The 19,063-nt window shown below is 41.7% G+C and overlaps 1 protein-coding gene across 1 annotated transcript in view; it reads right to left on the bottom strand.

Annotated features, from left to right (window-relative positions):
- The window catches only part of CCDC125 (coiled-coil domain containing 125), a 63,203-nt gene that overhangs the window by 29,215 nt on the left and 14,925 nt on the right, over positions 1-19,063 (bottom strand). The window contains exons 4-6 of the mRNA XM_073624428.1: positions 18,427-18,513; positions 16,310-16,387; positions 3,102-3,187 (exon numbers count right to left, since the gene is read on the bottom strand). Of these exons, the coding sequence (XP_073480529.1) occupies positions 3,102-3,187; positions 16,310-16,387; positions 18,427-18,513 (251 nt within the window). The remainder of the gene's footprint in view (positions 1-3,101; positions 3,188-16,309; positions 16,388-18,426; positions 18,514-19,063) is intronic.

Raw genomic sequence — 19,063 nt, 5'->3', positions numbered from 1 at the left:
TTTTTTTTAAAAATCATTGCTGAGGAAAAAAGATCTTTTTAGTAAAATAAACGGGGGCTTCAGTGTTGAAAACAGTTGCAAACATTTCATGGCCCCGATGCTTACGCTAACCAGCCACCCTCTCTCAGGGGATGATGCCATGTGTAGAAATGAGTAGGCTTTGCAGAGCTTGAGGGAGACCCTTTTAGCTCTTTTTTGGGGGTGTTTCAACCCCCCTTCTGACCTTAGCCTGATGCACAAAGCAGAGGTACTACCAGAGGAAATCGCATCCACTGCTTGAGCAATAGTCCAGCCACTGCCGCTGCTTTTAATTCTCAGCCTGATGCAAATAGTAAATGCGTCAAATAGGAAATGCCTGTGTCACCAAAACCTCTTTCATGCTCCTCTTTGCTCTTATGTCTCTCTGACAATTTTGCAGCCAGCACAAATGGAGTTTTTTTTTTTAAAACACAATCCTGCATTGGAGGACCCCAACGCTGCCCTAAACCCCGCCCCCACCTCGCATCACGCCCCCCCCTCCTTTCTCTTTCAAAAAAAGAGTTTTCCCATGCAAGCATGGGCCTCTGATCTGACGGGATCGGCTTGTGAGTGAGGGAGGGATGGCGTGGAGGAGACCTGGAAGCTGCCGCCGAGTACGGGCGGTGAAAGAAAAAACGGCATCATTTTCAGTTCTCCCTTATACTCAGCCTCATGAAGAGCGGAAGAGTTCAACCCAGGTGGGGGTATCTGGAGGAAGCAAAACCCCCCAAACTTACCGGAGGTCTGCCTGCTAGCCGGAGGGAAAAAAAGTCTGCTGCTTCTGTGACACAGCGTGATCCCTGAGCAAAGCATGAGAAGGTACGTGCTCTATACAGCCCCCAGTGGTGACACTTAGGCATGACAACATTTACTTTAAATTAGACATTTTATAAGAAAATGTAAAATTTTATTAGAAAACTCCACCTAACTTTCCTGCCGCAGGGTTTTCTGTGGTAAAACCAACAGACCCAATCTTCACCCTTCACAGTGGGTTCCATTAACAAACCTTCAGGAACCGGGGACCCTCGGGGAACCCACAATCCTGGACCTGTAATAGCACCCCGCCAGTAAAACTTTATGGCCTTAATACCAAAAGTACTGGATCCTGGGGTCCAGCTCTCTAAAAAGAGAAGAGTTTACAAGCAAAACCTTGTTTCTTCGGATAAGACGCCCGGGCCCCATTCAATTTGGCCTAAAAGACACTTTGAATGGATCCGGCTGCATAGCTAGCCCCAGCAAGGATTGCTCCAGTGGAGCTCAGCACATTTTCACTTGTGACCAACATCTTAGATGGCGAGAAAAACTGAGATGCTCCTGGTATGGGAGGGGTTATATAGGGAGGCAACTTCCTGTTTAGGGTGTGTTTAGGGTGTGCCAGTGTCCAGCACCTGAAGGTGGACTATAACCCACATAGTAATTACTATGGCTCTGTGTCCCGTGATGTACGATTAAAGAAATGTGTGGTGTCTCCACTGAAATTTTCAAATTTCAATTGCCACAGGGACAGAAAGCAAGGTGCAATCTTCTGAACAGGGACACAGACAGCAAAACAATTGTTTCAGGGGTGTTAACTATTCCCTATGCCAGCCAGCAGCCTGGGTGGAATGGGAGTCCTTCTCCCAGCGATCACGGGAGGGGGGGAGGGAGAGAGGGAGAGAGGGAGAGAGAGCGGCCTGGATGTTCAGAGCGCAGCGAACACAGCGATATTAGCTTTCATTTCACATTGCCGTGTTCCCCGCCACTCGCTGTCAGATACAGCCCCGCCCCCTGGTCCCAGGACTTTGAGAGACAGATCACACGTCCAATCCCGGGATGGGTGATTTGTCAATCAAAGTTCCCCGGCCAGGGGGCGGGGCTGTATATGATGTTGAGCGGCGGGAACACAGCAATTGAAATCAAAGCTGTTATCACTGTGTTCCCTGCGCTGCACTCTGAACATCCGGGTCGCTCTCCTGTTCCTCTCCTCCCCTGCACAGGTAGGCTGCATGGTGGGCACAGGCTGCATGGTGGGCACAGGCTGCATGGTGGGCACAGGCTGCATGGTAGACACAGGCTGCATGGTAGACACAGGCTGCATGGTAGACACAGGCTGCATGGTAGACACAGGCTGCATGGTAGACACAGGGTGCATGGTAGACACAGGGTGCATGGTAGACACAGGCTGCATGGTAGACACAGGCTGCATGGTAGACACAGGCTGCATGGTAGACACAGGCTGCATGGTGGATGGTGGGCACAGGCTGCATAGTGGACACAGGCTGCATGGTGGATGATGGGCACAGGCAGGCTGCATTGGTGGGCACAGGCAGGCTGCATTGGTGGGCACAGGCAGGCTGCATTGGTGGGCACAGGCAGGCTGCCTTGGTGGGCACAGGCAGGCTGCATTGGTGGGCACAGGCAGGCTGCATTGATGGGCATGGATAAAGTTGTTGTTGTTAATATTTATAACTTAATTCTGCATAAAAGCATAAAACATTTAAGTGTCATTTAATGAGATAATTTATGGGGACATGTTTAGGGGCAGAGCGGGGCTTGTTTAGGGGCGGGGTTGGGCGTGTTGTGGGGCAGTGTTGGGTGGGGCAACTGATGGCGAGTAACCCTTGAGGCCTGGCTAGTAGCTTAGGAATGGAAATTTTGAGCCCTGTCCTATGCTATCCAAAATACTTAAAAATTGTTTTGGCTGGAGCTACACTTAAAAAAAATGTACCTTTTCCGACTTACAAACAAACTCATCTTATGAACAAACCTACAGACCCTATCTTGTTTGTAACCCGGGGACTGCCTGTACTACTTTTGAGTTCTTTGAATTATTGCACCAATCCACATATCTGAAAGGTTAAGCATAGGAACCTAGCAAACAAATAAGTAATAAAAGTGTAACCCTTTATTACAGGCAGCAATAAAAACCTGACAAGTGCTCTAATCCCTCTCTATGCTATCCAAAACTAAAAAAATAAAATTAAAAAAAAAGGTTTGCCTTTAGGTATACTTTTAAAGTGTATCCAAGTAGAAGAAGGTGGACTTCTTCTGGTAAAGTTTTATTTTTGTCTTGCAAAATCACTGAGCCCTTTAAATGGACCTACCGTTCATATTTCTCCTTCCAGGACTCCTCCAGGTTTTTCAGCCTCACCTGGTCAAACTCCATTTCCCACCGTAACACATTTATCTCCTGCAAATACACACAAGGCACACAAGTTAGTACAGGTTAACAGTGTCAGTGCTATGGGTCGTGTGAAACATCACAGTATAATAGATTGTATTTGTTTTCTGTGTTGATAAGTGTGCTCTTAGGAACCTTAAGTGCAACAGAAATATTTTTGTAACCTTGGCCAGATCTGTGCCTTGCCACAATTCTGTCTCTGAGCTCTTCGGGTAGTTCCTTTGACCTCATGATTCTCCTTTGCTCTGACATGCACTGTGAGCTGTAAGGTCTTATATAGACAGGAGTGTGGCTTTCCTAATAAAGTCCAATCAGTATAATCAAAAACAGCTGGACTCAAATGAAGGTGTAGAACCATCTCAAGGATGATCAGAAGAAATGGACAGCACCTGAGTTAAATATATGAGTGTCACAGCAAAGGGTCTGAATACTTAGGACCATGTGATATTTCAGTTTTTCTTTTTTAATAAATCTGCCAAAAAAATGTCAACAATTCTGTGTTTTTCTGTCAATATGGGGTGCTGTGTGTACATTAATGAGGAAAAAAATGAACTTAATTGTCCCTGGTATGTATGAATGTGAGTTAGGGACCTTAGATTGTAAGCTCCTTGAGGGTAGGGACTGATGTGAATGTACAATGTATATGTAAAGCGCTGCGTAAATTGACGGCGCTATATAAGTACCTGAAATAAATAAAATAAATAAACTTAAATGATTTTAGCAAATGGCTGCAATATAACAGAGTGAAAAATGTAAGGGGGTCTGAATACTTTCCGTCCCCACTGTGTGTGTGTGTATATATATATATATATATATATATATATATATATTTGAAAATGAAAAATCAACTAAACATCCTCCTAGGAAATTTACCAGAGTGTACCCCCCCCCCATAAATAGTATTCATGAACCCTCTTATAACAAACCAATGCTGAAGCTGCATGCTGGGCTGCATGCTCAGATAAGGGTCTGTTTCTTTTTCTAACTTTTCTATTGTCGGCATTCTTTTGTTTACATTTCAGCTCCAAGTGGGAAAGCCCGATGACAAATGATGAGTTATCAGTTGTGAAGGCTGCGGCGGCTGGCTTACCAACCCGCTCCTTAACAACCAGCTATACAAAATTCAAATCGGTTGACCATTTTTCAACCTATCCAAATCCGAAACGAATTAATGAAACAAAATTAGTAACATAAGGGATCGATCCGAAACAAAACAAATTTTTCCATTCTGCACATGTCTAGCTAATAGAAATTTTGTAAATGTGGGTTTTTCCACAATGGAATGTAGAGTCAAGTAGGAGAGGATCCCCTGGTTTCTGCCCTCCGTGTCACCTCCCAGGCTCTAATAGTAAAGCATATGGAAACTACCAGGGTATGTAGAGATTTAAATCCTCAATAAACCAAATAGGAGAGAGTCCCCTATGAGACAAAAATCGCAGCCTCCTGCGACACTGCAACATCATCAAAAGTTGTCAACCAACAGTGGGCAAAAAACGGCTGACCAGCAAGAAGGTATTTGTAATATCTGAGTACAGCTAGGTCTCCCTCACGCCATGGTTGCTGCAATACTGCCAACTTAATTCTGGGATTACCTCTCTGCCAAAGAAAATCAGACATTAAATCGATTTATACTCTTAAATATAGTTTTGGGGAACTGGGTAGTTCCTGAAAATAAAGAGAAAGAGGGGGAGAATTTTCATTTTTATTACATTTATTTTTCAGAAAACAAAAATCTGGCAGCAGTTCTAATCCTTATTAGTACAGTAGGTTCCACGAGACAATAGGCCAGTATTATCATTAGTAATGAAGCCACAGAGATCTATTACAAACTTTTGTATCATGAAGAACATTTCCTAATGATTATGATAACAACGTGACTGTATCTTATGACCCCTACATATGCTAAGGTGTAAGGCCCCTTTCGTCTCCATCACCTCGAGTGGATAAAGAATGAGGGGGGTAAGCCAGAAAATATGAAGAGGAAAGAATGAAAGGTTAAAAAGAAAGAGGAAACATGGAAAGAAAAGATGGAGGGTATAAACATGGAAAGAAAAGAGGGAGGGTATCTGGTCAGGATACGGTAGAGCTGCACGATTCTGGCTAAAATGAGAACCGCAATTATTTTGCTTAGAAGATAGATCACGATTCTCACGGAGTAACATCATCTTTCACATTAAACAAAATAATTGGACTAACTTTACTGTTTCATTTTTATTATTATCATTGAACTGTATTTTTCCCAAAAAATTGCATTTGAAAGACCACTGTGCAAATACAGTGTGACATAAAATATATCAACAATCCCCATTTTTTTCTCTAGGGTCTCGGATAAAAAAATATATATTATGTTTGGGGGTTCCAAGTAATTTTCTAGCAAAAAAAATCTGATTTTAACTGTAAGGCCCCTTTCAAACTGAAGCGGTGCGCTGGCAGGAGAGAAAAAAAACTCCTGCAAACAGCATCTTTGGAGCGGTGAAGGAGCAGTGTATTCACCGTTCCTAAACCGCTCCTGCCCATTGAAATCAATGGGGCAGCGCGGCTATACCGCCGCTGTATCGGCACTATGCGAGCGGTTTTAACCCTTTTTCGGCCGCCAGCAGGGGTTAAAACTGCACCGCTAGCGGCCGAATACCGCCGCAAAATCGACGGTAAATCGGTGCTAAAAATAGCGCCATTTTACCGCCGACACCCCCACCGCCCCAGTGTGAAAGGGGCCTTAGGCGTTTTAGCGCTAAAATTACCACCTAAATACCGCATGAAAAATGCCCCCCATGTATCTTAGTGTAACCTTTCATACTGAGACGTTGCACTGGCTGTGCGTTGGATAAAATTTTGGAGCATCTTTTGGGCGCATAAAATAGCCGCTGTAAAAACGACTATCTCAATTGAAATGAATGGGAAACGCTGTAAAACCGATGTAAAACCGCGGTAATACCGCTTTAAAACCGCCCAGAAGCTGTGGGGAAGGTCACATGGTCTGGTTTGCTGACGCTAACGCTTAAAAAACGCTATAAAAACGCAATTAAAATGCATGGGCGTTAGCGCTATTTTTAAAGCTGACGCGCCAAAAACGCTGTAAAACCGCACTAATAACGCTCATCGTTTTTACCGTGGTTTTGCAACGCCTCAGTGTGAAAGGGGCCTAAGAAACAAGTGTCAGAAAAAGGTTTAGACTTTAAGTGGTTAAACTTCATGCATATTCACACAGAAGTTTTATCCCCTTAATCTAAGACGGAAGAGTTACAATGTTGTTAAAATCTTGGCAGAATGCCCAGTTTGGCAGACTGCCAGAGTAAGCAGAGAACTTTATACTTGTTACATGAAAGAATTGAGAAACTCCACAACATAGATCGTCAGAGGGGGTTTATCGAGATCGTGATCTTTTAACGATTAATTGTGCAGCTCTAGGAGATGGCCTATTAGTTTCCTTGTGTATTGATATTAGCTAACTGTAGTAGACAGAGGAAGGACTGAAGTTTAGTTGAACTAGAGAAATCAATCCAAGTATACCAAGTTTCCATAAACCTCATGTGGCATTCCTGGCTGCCAGTTCCTCTATCCTCATAATGTGATTAAGCTTGTCAATCCACTCTCCAAAACTGGTAATTGTTAATGACCTCCAATGTCTGGGGATCAGGGCTTGGCCTGCTGATAAGAGGAATCTAAGGAGCCCCTTTTTTGATCCTAGCAGCTGATCCAGAGATGATGGATAGTAGCGCTGCCTGTTGAGTCTCTGGCCCTGTGGAATCACTATTGGTGAGAAGGCTGTAAAATACATCTCCAGTATAGTCTAATTTGTGGACAGGACCACCAAATGTGTAACATGGTATCCCCACATCTCCAGCACTGCTCAGGAATCGATAGGAACATCTTACGCAACATAAAAGGGCATATATACCATCTGGTTAGTAGCTTGTGGCTCCGCTCTTGAGTTTGACTGGGTATGCTTGAATTAAAAGGCAGAACAAAAAGGATTTCTCCCAGTCATCCTCTGAGATGGGGTGTCCCAATTTCCTCTTCCAGTCTCTGAGGTAACAAAATTGGTTAGGAAATGTAGGAGGATATTAGAGAGCTGAGATACAACATATGAGAAGTCAGAATTATTGAAAAATAAAGAAACGAAAAGGGATTAAGTCTCTGTATGTGTCAAGTTGGACATGAAAAAAATTAAGTTGCATGTACTGTTAAAGAAAAAACTGTCAATATTTTGAGGCCTGATAAACATATGGCCTGTCTAATGGGAGATAATTTAGTTGTATTCCAGATTAAGAATCTGCTGTACGTCAATCCTGGAGGAAATTCTGGATTGCCTAGCATTGGGGTTAGAGGACCTATGTGGGATGACATTTTATATATTTATGAATTTCATGCCTAGAAGCAATGCAGCTAAGAAAGGGAGGTTTTATGTGGGTGGGTGATGTGTTGGTTGGACCCAGGGAAGGGATGTAAGTGGTAAAAGAGTTCTATGCTGTTCAATGGTAACCTAATGTTTAGATTGCGTGTGGATAAAACAATCAGTATTATGACAGAGGACTGCCGTTGTATGGTAAAGCTCAAGATGTGGGAGACCCCATCCACCCTCCAGCTTTTGTTTGGCAGAATATCATGCCATAAATGGGCTACAGATCGTAGCCAAAGATGGGTGGGGTTGTCCTAAAAGATTTAAATGATTAGGGCCTGAAGAGGTATAGGAAGCATGATAGGATATTCATTTTGTAGAGGAACACCCTCCCCAATCAGGAATGCTTCTTTGTGGCCCAGGACAGCAGCCTGCATTGGGTAGAAGCTAGTAGGGGTAGGAAATTGAGTTCATATAGTTTTTTCCATGTGTTAGGGGATGTGTACGCCTAGGTATTAATTGAGTGAGGTGCCCATCCAAATGGAAAAGCTGCTTTTAAAGAGTCACAGTCTTGAGGTTTCAAAAAGACGTTTAGTCATTGTGAATTTGTGAGATTATTGTTGAAGGTGCTCAGGTGTCCAAACTGTTGTTTTAATTTTTTTAAGATGGAGGGAAACACAATCTTGTGGTTTATACATAAAGAATAAGACATCAGCAAATAGAATTAACTTGTATGAGGTATCTGCGATTGTTTTGATGACTTTACTACCACTTTAACCCTGACCCTAGTGGTGGGTGTGGAATATAAATCCATCATTTTATGTGTAAAGGCAGGGGATAAATCGATTTGTGATAGCGGCGTCCTATAAGAATCTCCAATTGAGGCAATCAAATGCCTTTTCAGCATCCAATGACAGTTGGCATAGGGGAATTTTCTGTCTACATGAGTGATTTATAAGGGAAAGTGTATGGAAAGTGTATAGATAGTATTGTCACAAGCTTTGCGACGGCAATGAAACCAAGGTTTGAGTATTTTGCGCATATCTTTAGGCCCACATTATCCAGGTTTATATGTCTCTAGCACCGACAGGATCTTTTTGGTCTTTTGGGATCAAGGTAATATGAACTTCCTGAGATTGTTGAGGGAACAGACCATATTCTGGTATAGCATTAGGAGTAGTATTCAGTATGGGAACTAGACTGCCTTTAAATGGTTTGCTAAAAAGCTCCTGAATATTTGTCAGGTCCAGAACTTTTACCTGAGGGCAGTGACTTAACTGTGTGTTGGATTCAGTAGTTTTGCCTTTACACTTTACAAATTAGTAAAGCAAATGTTTTCTGCGCAAATGTATGTGCTGTTATCGCAAAGTGTTGTAGCCTAAAACAGCAGTTGATCATACAAAAAACACCTGGTCATTTGAACACAAAATGTCAGACCCTGGGATGATTATTCCCTGTGCTGGAAGTCACATACATAATTCAATCAAAACATGTTGATCAATCTCTCCTTCACTGTGTAAAAAGGGAGTAATGGGAAGTGCAAGTTATTTTTAGTTATCACTAATCTATCAGCAAACATTAACTGGCAGATCAAACCTAGCAAGGTATGCTTTGCCAGCCTTGGGAAGCAATGAATGCTACAAAAGAAAACTTGTACATAAATCAATGATATAGGTTAGGTCAGCAAGAACTGCCTCTACATAATGCATGAACTATAAAGCAACAACTAGCTCTTATTTTCAGTAGCAAACAGGGTTGTAGAATCTAGCAACCACATTAGCTTCCCCTAAATCAAACAAATGGATCCTTGTGTAATCCCTGAAGAGCGTGCACTTGCACAAGAAAGCCATAAGAGGCACTTAATCACAACATGAGGACCCTAAAATTGTTTTACTTTTGGAGGAAAAGTTATATTGGAGGAAGCGCAAGATTCATCTTATAGGTGAAAGGACATGAATCCTTTAAGTTTAATCCTTTAAAGTGGTAATAAACTCAAAACCAAACAGACATGTTGCATTTTATCGCAGCACATTGGGCCAAATCACACTGCAATGTCATATAGCACAGCGCATCCCATCGTACTGCCTGACATCACAGTGAATCAAGTGTACGTTTTGTACACTTCACATAAAGTTTGTTCAAAACAAAATTTAAAAAAAAAAAAAAAAAAAAAGGGAGCTGGGTGATGCCCTTAGTGCAGCCGGAGTGGTGAATTGCTCCCGCTGTTCTGCGTTGCAGTGTGAATTAAACTTCTGTGCGTTCAAATTTAGTATAAGCATAGCTGCTAATATTGTAAAATAATTTTCAGAACATATTGTTCTGCATCTATAGTAGTTTTGCACAATATTAGAATAAACTCTGTAGGACACAGTACCATGTCAGATCACATGCTTTGACAGTGTTGGTGCCAATATCTTACAGCACAAAATTGTTTGTTAAGAATTGGGTGCAGAAGCTCTCAGAGTTAGATTATGGTTATAGGGAAGAATGGAGTAAAAGAGCAGGAGGCCCTGGGAGAAGTAAAAAAAATAGGATTTTTCCCTACAGCTAAAAGTTTCCCCAGGGGTTTTTTTTTTAGCAGCAGAGAATTTGTACAAAAAGTAGTAGATGTAAAAAATCATTTATTCAACAGACAATAATAATTTCAAATGAACAATAATAAATCATCCATATAGGTAGTGGGACACAAAAACAAACATGGAACATCACTCATAGCAAGGAACACCCTATGTACAAGCATGGTTTGCCAATTGTATTTATGACGTATGTATCCACGATGCATTTCGACCCTTGCGATTTTTCGGTCTCTTCAGGAGGATTTATATTCTAGGAAAATATCAACGTATCTAATTAAAGTCATTGGACAATATAAAAAATGTGTAAGTATAACATTTCAAATTGAGCAAAATTATATCTCCATATGCATAGAGGTATATAGTTACCAATGGGTAGATGAAGACATGCAGATGTATCACACAAACTAGCATTGCAGGATTGTAGTAGTAGCAATGGGATCTTTGGACAACTACAATCCTGCAATGCTAGTTTGTGCGATACATCTGCATGTCTCCATCTACCCATTGGTAACTATATACCTCTATGTGTATGGAGATATAATTTTGCTCAATTTGAAATGTTATACTTACACATTTTTTATATTGTCCAATGACTTTAATTAGATACTTTGATATTTTCCTAGAATATAAATCCCCCTGAAGAGACCGAAAAATCGCAAGGGTCGAAATGCATCGGGGTTTTTCATGTGGATACATACGTCATAAATACAATTGGCAAATCATGCTTGTACATAGGGTGTTCCTTGCTATGAGTTATGTTCCATGTTTGTTTTTGTGTCCCACTACCTATATGAATGATTTATTATTGTTCATTTGAAATTATTATTGTCTGTTGAATAAATTATTTTTTACATCTACTACTTTTTGTACAAATTCTCTGCTGCTAAAAAACCCTGGGGAAACTTTCTATTTTTTGTATATATTTGGGTTATGCAGCTTTGGGGGCTCCCACATTGTGTTTTTCCCTTCTTTATATTTTCCCTACAGCTTACCTGTAAAATCCTTTTCTTGGAGTACATCACGGGACACAGAGCAGCTATAGTAAATTACTATCTGGGTCATATGCCACCTATAGGGGAATGGACACTGGCACACCCAAAAGACAGGAAGTCCCCCCTCTATATAACCCCTCCTATACAGGAAGTACCTCAGTTTTGAAGCAAGCAATTCCCAAAAGATGGGAGGGGCCTCTGTGTCCCGTGATGTACTCCAAGAAAAGGATTTTACAAGTAAGCTGTAGGAAAAATCCTATTTCTTTATCGTACATTACGGGACATAGAGCAGCTATAGTAATTACTATCTGGGATGTCCCAAAGCAATGCCCCTGAGGGGAGGGAGACACCATCATAGAAACTGCCACCAAAGAAGGACCTACTCTGCTGTTTGTAATACGCTGAGGCCAAAGGCAGTATCTTCTATGTGATTGACATTGACCTGGTAAAAACCCTGTAGATGTATAAACAAAAGACGAAATAGTGGTCTTGTACACCTGGGCCACTGACATCCGATGATGTATGGCCCAGATACTCCCACCTGGTAGAGAATCTCTCCCCAGAAAAAAAAGATTTTTTTGCCATTTAAACCATAGGCATCATTGATAAACTGGCAAATCCACTGCTAAATATTCGACCTGGATGCCGTCTGCCCTTCCTGGGCTCTTCTGGCAGCACAAACAAGGATTCCTGACTTGTGCCGACAACTCAAGTAGACCCTGAGCGTCTGAACTACCTCTAGAGTAGGTAGCGATCTTTCTCCTGCCAACTGTGAATTTGGAGAAAAATAAAAGACACTGTCCCGATTCAAGTAAAAAACTAGAAATCACTTTAACCCCTTCCCGACCGGCTCACGCCGATGTACGTTGGCAGAATGGCACGGCTGGGCAAATGGACTTACAGGTACGTCCAAATGAATTTCCCACCGTGCCATTGCGTGCGCGCCGGCCAGGAGCTCCGTGAGTCAGGTCATGGGTCCCGCGGACTCGGGGATACCCGCGATTGCCTCACAGAGAGGACGAACGGGGAGATGCTGATGTAAACAGCATCTCCCTGTTCTGCCTAGTGACAGTCTCACTGATCTCTGCTCCCTGTCATCGGGAGCGGTGATCAGTGTACTGTCACAGCTAGCCCATCCCCCTACAGTTAGAACACATCCCTAGTACTGACTTAACCCCTCCCTGCCCCCTAGTGGTTAACCCCTTCACTGCCAGTGTCATTCACACAGAAATCAGTGCATTTTTATAGCACTGATCGCTGTATAAATGACAATGGTCCCAAAAATGTGTCAAAAATGTCCGACATGTCCGCCATAATGTCACAGTCACAATAAAAATCGCTGATCACCGCCATTACTAGTAAAAAAAAAATATATTAATAAAAATGCCATAAAACTATCCCCTATTTTGTAAACGCTATAACTTTTGTGCAAACCAATCAATAAACGCTTGTGATTTTTTTTTTACCAAAAATATGTAGAAGAATACGTATCGGCCTAAACTGAGGAAAAAAATGTTTTTTATATATTTTTGGGGGATATTTATTAATTATAACAAAATGTAACGAATAATGCGTTTTTTTCTAAATTGTCGCTCTTACTTTGTTTAGAGCGCAAAAAAGAAAAATCGCAGAGGTGATCAAATACCACCAAAAGAAAGCTCTATTTGTGGAGAAAAATGGACGTCAATTTTGTTTGAGAGCCACGTCGCACAACCACGCAATTGTCAGTTAAAGCGACGTGGTGCCGAATCGCAAAAAGTGCTCTGGTCAGGAAGGGGGTAAAATCTTTCGGGGCTGAAGCGGTTAAGCAATAAAAATGGATGAGGACACAACATCACCTTATGATGCGAGACCAAGAATGGCTCCTTGCATGAAAGAGCCACCAACACTGACACTCCACTTTTTGAAGTGATAGCAACCAAAGAAGCCACCTTCTGAGATAAAAGGACCAACAAAATCAAGTCAAGATCAATTCAAGTCCCAAGGACACAAGAACGGCCTGACAGGCGGGACTGTCCAAGATACATGCTGTATTGAACCTACAACAGGTTTGTCCTACAATCCAGAGCAAGGCATACTGGCCAAAAATTCCAAGTTATTGGACAGTGTTCTCTCCTGTGGAGACCAAGCCCACTGAACTGTAGCCAGCCTCAATTCAACTTGGAAAGACTGGCATCAGTGGTTATTATTTTCCAAATTCCTGAAAAGGAAGGATATCAAGCACCAATTTTTGCTCTGCAACACCCCCGGAAACAGAGCCTTCCGGCAATTCAATGCCTGGATCTTCAAGTTCCAGACAAAGAATGAACCTCTACCAAGACCTTGAGTAGGGCTGTATGTAGAGAATGTACTTTGACCTAAACACAGCTTCCTCCTGTAGAAATATATCGAAGGAACCCCTGGAATTGACTGCTTCCCGAGCAAAGGTTATTGAGGTAAAGAGTATTGAGGTGTCTTCAGCAAGCCCAGCACTGGGGCTAGACGCTTTGAGAACCCTCCAGAGCTGTGGCCAACCCAAAGGGAAGATTCACAAAAAAAAACGGCTTTCAACTGCAATTACAGAAATCTTTGATGAGCCTGGAAACAAACCGCCACACGAAGACGTCCGTTTACAGATGATTATGGACCTCGAAATCTACCTCTTGCAGAGAGGTCATCACTGAACAGTCTAGCCCAATATGTCCAAACTACGGCCCTCCAGCTGTTGCGGAACTACACTTCCCATGAGGCATTGTAAAACTCTGACATTCACAGACATGACTAGGCATGATGGGAGTTGTAGTTCCTTAACAACTGGAGGGCCATAGTTTGGACACCACTGGTCTAGCCTATCTGAAACAGAAGGATTTTTAGTAGCTTGAGATCTTATATATGGCTATATGGCTTTGGAACTGCTACCATTTAATTGTCTCACAATAATGAGCCAAAACTTCTGATACAAGAGCAAATGCAAGGCAAAAGACTGACGACTTTGTGACAGACCCAGACAGTCCCAAGAGGTGCACTTAACCTACCAGGTTTCTGCCAGCTAAAGATGGAACAAACAACCTCAGAGACTGCCCTAAGATTTTCTGGCCTGAAATACTCTCAAAACCCAGCAGCCTCAGATGCCTCCCTCACACAGGTGGGGAAAGCTTACAGCATCTGGTATCCTAGGGCAGTCTCCCATCTATATACTAACCAGGCTTGATCCTGCTTAGGCTTCGATCAACCAAGATCAGGCATGATCAAGGTGATGCGGCCGCAGTCTGACGAAAAATGAATGCGCCAGGAAACATTGCTCAGATGCACCCGAAACCACTGTCCATTGTGAGATGTGGACAACGCCAGATCCCTGAACCTGAGAGTGGTGCCCCCGCTTCCCCTGGCTGCCTCTCTTTTCTGGAACCATTTAACTGGTATAACAGGTAAATAATGCAGCAACTATATTATCCAACCTAATATACAGTCCTCCAAAGATGCAGGCCTAAAACAATGTTGGTTTACCTCTACGCAACCCCTTAGGTATGCAAACATGCAGGTATACAAGTATTTTTGACATTCATGCATTTATGTATGCAGTACAAGGTCAATAAGCACACACGCATGTACCCCCAGGCAAACAAGCACCCAGGCAAATAAGCCCATATGCATGTAATCCCAGGAAAAAAAGTACATATGTATACATCTTAATGTAAATAAACATACGTATGCAGTACAAATGAAATCATGCCAGCATGTGTTTAAGCAATATGCATCTATGGAAGCATGTGCTTATGCAACTATGCATTTAGGCAAAATATGAAAGCGTGCGTTGTGCACATGCATTCATGCAATATGTGCCCATGGAAACAAGCACTTTTGCAATAAGCAAGCATGCGTTTATGAAACGTGTTGATGCAACATTACACAACACGTATCTATGCAGACATGTACAAACATGCATCTTTATGCGATCATGTATCCTTATGCGATCAAGTATCTTTATGCAACCATGTATCCTTATGTGATCATGTATAACCATGTATATTTAAACAAACATGTATAAACATGCATCTTTATGCAACCATGTATCCTTATGCAATCATTTATCTTTATGCGATCAAATATCTTTATGCGATCATGTATAACCATGTATATTTAAGCAAACATGTATAAACATGCATCTTTATGCAACCATGTATCTTTATGCGATCATGTAAAACCAAGTATATCCAAGCAAACATGTATAAACATGCATCTTTATGTGATCACGTATCTTAATGCGATCATGAATAACCATGTCTATTTATACAAACATGTCCAAACATGCATCTTTGCATTGTATAGTTTTTGTGATAGCGCGCATCTTACGTTTCTATTATCTCCCTCCTGATTGGCTGAGACACAGCAGCAGCACCATTGGCTCCTGCTGCTGTCAAAGTCAGTTAGCCAATCAGGAGGGAGAGGGGGCGGGACTGGACCGTGGCTTTGTGTCTGAATGGACACAGGGAGCTGTGACTCGGCTCAGGTGCCCCCAAAGCAAGCTGCTTGCTGTGGGGGCTCTCGACAGGAGGGAGGGGCCAGGAGAGTCAAAGAGGGACCCGAAAAGAGGAGGACCTGGGCTGCTCTGTGCAAATCCACTACACAGAGCAGGTAGGTATAATATGTTTGTTATTTTAATAGAAAAAAAAAATCAAGACTTTACAATAACTTCAAAGTGTTTTTAACACTCATTAGAACTGGCTTGGATAGGCTATGAAATGTCATTAACATTACAGAATAAGTCCAGTTGAGTGTGACGAACTACTATTATTAAACCTATACTGTCAAAGTCAAGGGAAGAAAGCACCAAATGAAGATAAGTAACTAAATAAGAGCACAGAGCGTTGGGGAACTAAAATCAATTCATACAGATGACAAGAGAACATGCAAATATTATAGTCATTATGAAAAACTTCCATGTTATCAAATTAATTTGATTCTAAGGAACAAAAAAAAAAAAAAAAATCGCACTGGAATTGCACCAAAGTAGTATAGGATCTCTTTCCAGAATTGCTCCCTGCTGAGTCTCATTGATGTGAAAGGACACCATTGAAAACAACGCGATTTCCCTTGTCATGCAATTCTGTGCAACTCAAGTTGCATCTGAAATGACATTAGTGTGAACCAGACCTTAAAAGACTGTTGATCAACAAAGCTGTAAGCTGAAAAGTTCTCAGAGTTTGTGGTATTGTATGAAAATGTCATAACACACGACACCTACCTTTTCAAGTGCTCTCCGATGCTCCTCTGCTTTCTGCAGCATTTCCTTGGTGTGACAGGTTGCCTTATCAAACACAGCCTAAAAAAAATGCAATTTTAAATCAAATTTGTATAGTGATTACCAGGGCTTTGAAACATCAAAAAGATTACCAAGCCTCCTTGTCAAGCATTCTTCAAAGTCTGATGCTGTATGATAGCAGATCCTTCTTTTCAAGAAAATTGAACAAGGCTTTACAGATTAACAGCGTAATCTGTGAGCATTATATAGGTCCTGATTATAGATCCTTTGCTATTTGTGGCTCATGGGGCCTCAGGTTCAACAATTTTTTTAAGGAAGTGGGAAAAACTTTACCCGTACCATCTTGCTTACTGTGAACCTGTACTGTGCTCAGCAAATCAAAGTCTACCTATGCATACTTTTTTCCCTTTATCCACTTGTGACATCTCCCATGCCTGCAGATTGGCAACTCAGGCACCAAGTGTGGCATTGTGTAGTAACAGTGACCCCATACCCTGAAGTACTAAGTATTTCTTGGCAATCTGGTGCATGGAAGTACAGAGACAATATGTACACACGGCTTCCCTTCTGTAAAGGGAACCTGTTACTTTGCCTATCCTGGAAAAATACTGAATCACTTTAAAGTAGAATTTTCAGTGTCATATACTTTACGAATTTGAACCGGAGATCTGAGTGAATACTATGGGAAATGTAATCATATATGAAGCTACCTAAAGAACTATTACCAAAAGAAAAGAAAGCTTGTTAAAACCCTGTAGGGGATCCTGTGCACAAATCACTTGTCTCCATCTAAATCCAAGCAAGGGTTGCTGGCCTGTGGGCCGAACAGTCCTTGTTACCCTCCTTCTAAGCTGACAAATGGAACATCTCTGTGCTATCTCTTCATCTCTCCTCTTTAGTCTACAGAGTCCAGACCTGCAGCATGCTTTTGAGGGCACACAGAGAGTGGAAACTATTGGCTTGTGTTGTAAATATTTGTGGCTGGAAAGAAGTGCCTTCATTCCCAAAAACAGAAGCTGACAGTAGCACAAGCCAGGTACTACACTAGGCTATATCTAACAAATGTAGTAGTCGACGTGTGCTATTGTGAGCTTGTGTTTTCGTGAATAAAAGCACTTCTCTCCAGCTGCAATCATTCACAACATGAGCTGACAGTTTACACTCTCTATGTGTCCGGACTCTGTGTGTACTGAACAGGATTGATAAGAAGACGCAGTGCAGTAGAATGGACAGAGGGAAGCGCTCAGTCCTGGCGGTAGCTCCTCCCCTTGGAAACGCCCATATTTTTAGGCTTCGGGTGGAGGGGGTTGAGCTACATCCAGAAATGACAGTAAATATACATTTTATTTAACATCCACTGTCAGATTTTAATGGAGACACGTGATATGTGCACAGGGACCCCTGCCTTTTTTTTTCTTCTGGTAATAGTTTCCCTTTAAAGAGGAACTTCACCCTTAAAAAAAAATGTAAAATATAAAAAATAAAAAATGAGCAGTTACAAATACTGTAGCTGTTGACTTATTAAAAAGGGGTGCTTACCAGTCCCTGCAGACCAGCACTGTGTTCCTGGAGCCAGCTAATTTTTCTGCTTTGGGTCCCATGTGTGGCCATCTTGGATTTGGGAGCTGGCTATGACTTCCTGAGAAATCACTGCCAGCTCCCCACTGCGCATGAGATTGCGTGGTGTAGGGAGACTGATCCTGCAGCCTTGTGAGACAATACACGTGTAGGCTGCAGGTGGGGCGAGAGACATAAATTTCTCCTGGGCGAGGAATGAGGCTGTGGGAGCAGGTACCTGTCAAACCAGGTACCCACTCCCCGTGAAAAATAAACTATCAAAAGTGGTAGGGGTGGGGAGGATAAGCTGCACGCTCAATTTAAGTGCGACTCTGTATAGGGCAAAATAAAAACACAAAAACAAATATATGCTATATATATATATATATATATATATATATATATATATATATATATATATATATATATATATATATATATATATATATATATTACAAAACTAGAATTCCTTGTATACAACAGTGTCTGCTGGGTCTTAGAATTGCACAGCATTTACGAGTCAGACATCTCCTACAACTTACCATGCCCTGCAAAATCCTCAGTGCTTCATCCTTCCCATCCAACTGTCTTTGAGAAGCTTCAAGTTCAACTCTTAACAAATCCAACTCCTAGAGGAATTAATAAAACATGTTTGATAAAGAACACTGAGATACGTTAACAAATTACATTATCTAGGACTAAAATGTGTTTGATATAGCTGGCTCAAATTCAAGTATATCGAGGGTCATTGTTACCACAGGGAGGTTGTATTTTGAGATTCTAAATTGTATCCATGACGGGACCCCAAGGTAAAATTATTTTATAACCCTCACTCCACACTGGCTCTCATATCTCCACATTAAAGCAGTCCTACTAATCAAACAGGACCAAAGAAATTGTTAAACCATGCACGTTACTATGTTTGTTGTATCCAAAATCATTTTCCGGATGCAAAATTGTTTTGAAAAACTGATAGAGGAAAGCCTGTACCAGGACTTTTAGAGTTATACTGTCCAACATCAATGCAACTCTATGGCTAGAGTTGCACTCTTGCTTATCTTTATATAGGGGCTCAATCTATTTTGTTAGCAGATGTTACATGAATATAGAAGTCTTGTCAACTAGGAAAATGTATGACAAAAAGCTTCACCTGGACATAATGTTTTTTTTTTTCTTGGG

The sequence above is a fragment of the Aquarana catesbeiana genome, linkage group LG01 (genome assembly GCF_042186555.1).
Source record: "Aquarana catesbeiana isolate 2022-GZ linkage group LG01, ASM4218655v1, whole genome shotgun sequence".
Taxonomy (NCBI): domain Eukaryota; kingdom Metazoa; phylum Chordata; class Amphibia; order Anura; family Ranidae; genus Aquarana; species Aquarana catesbeiana.
This window is presented reverse-complemented; position numbering and strand designations above follow the sequence as displayed.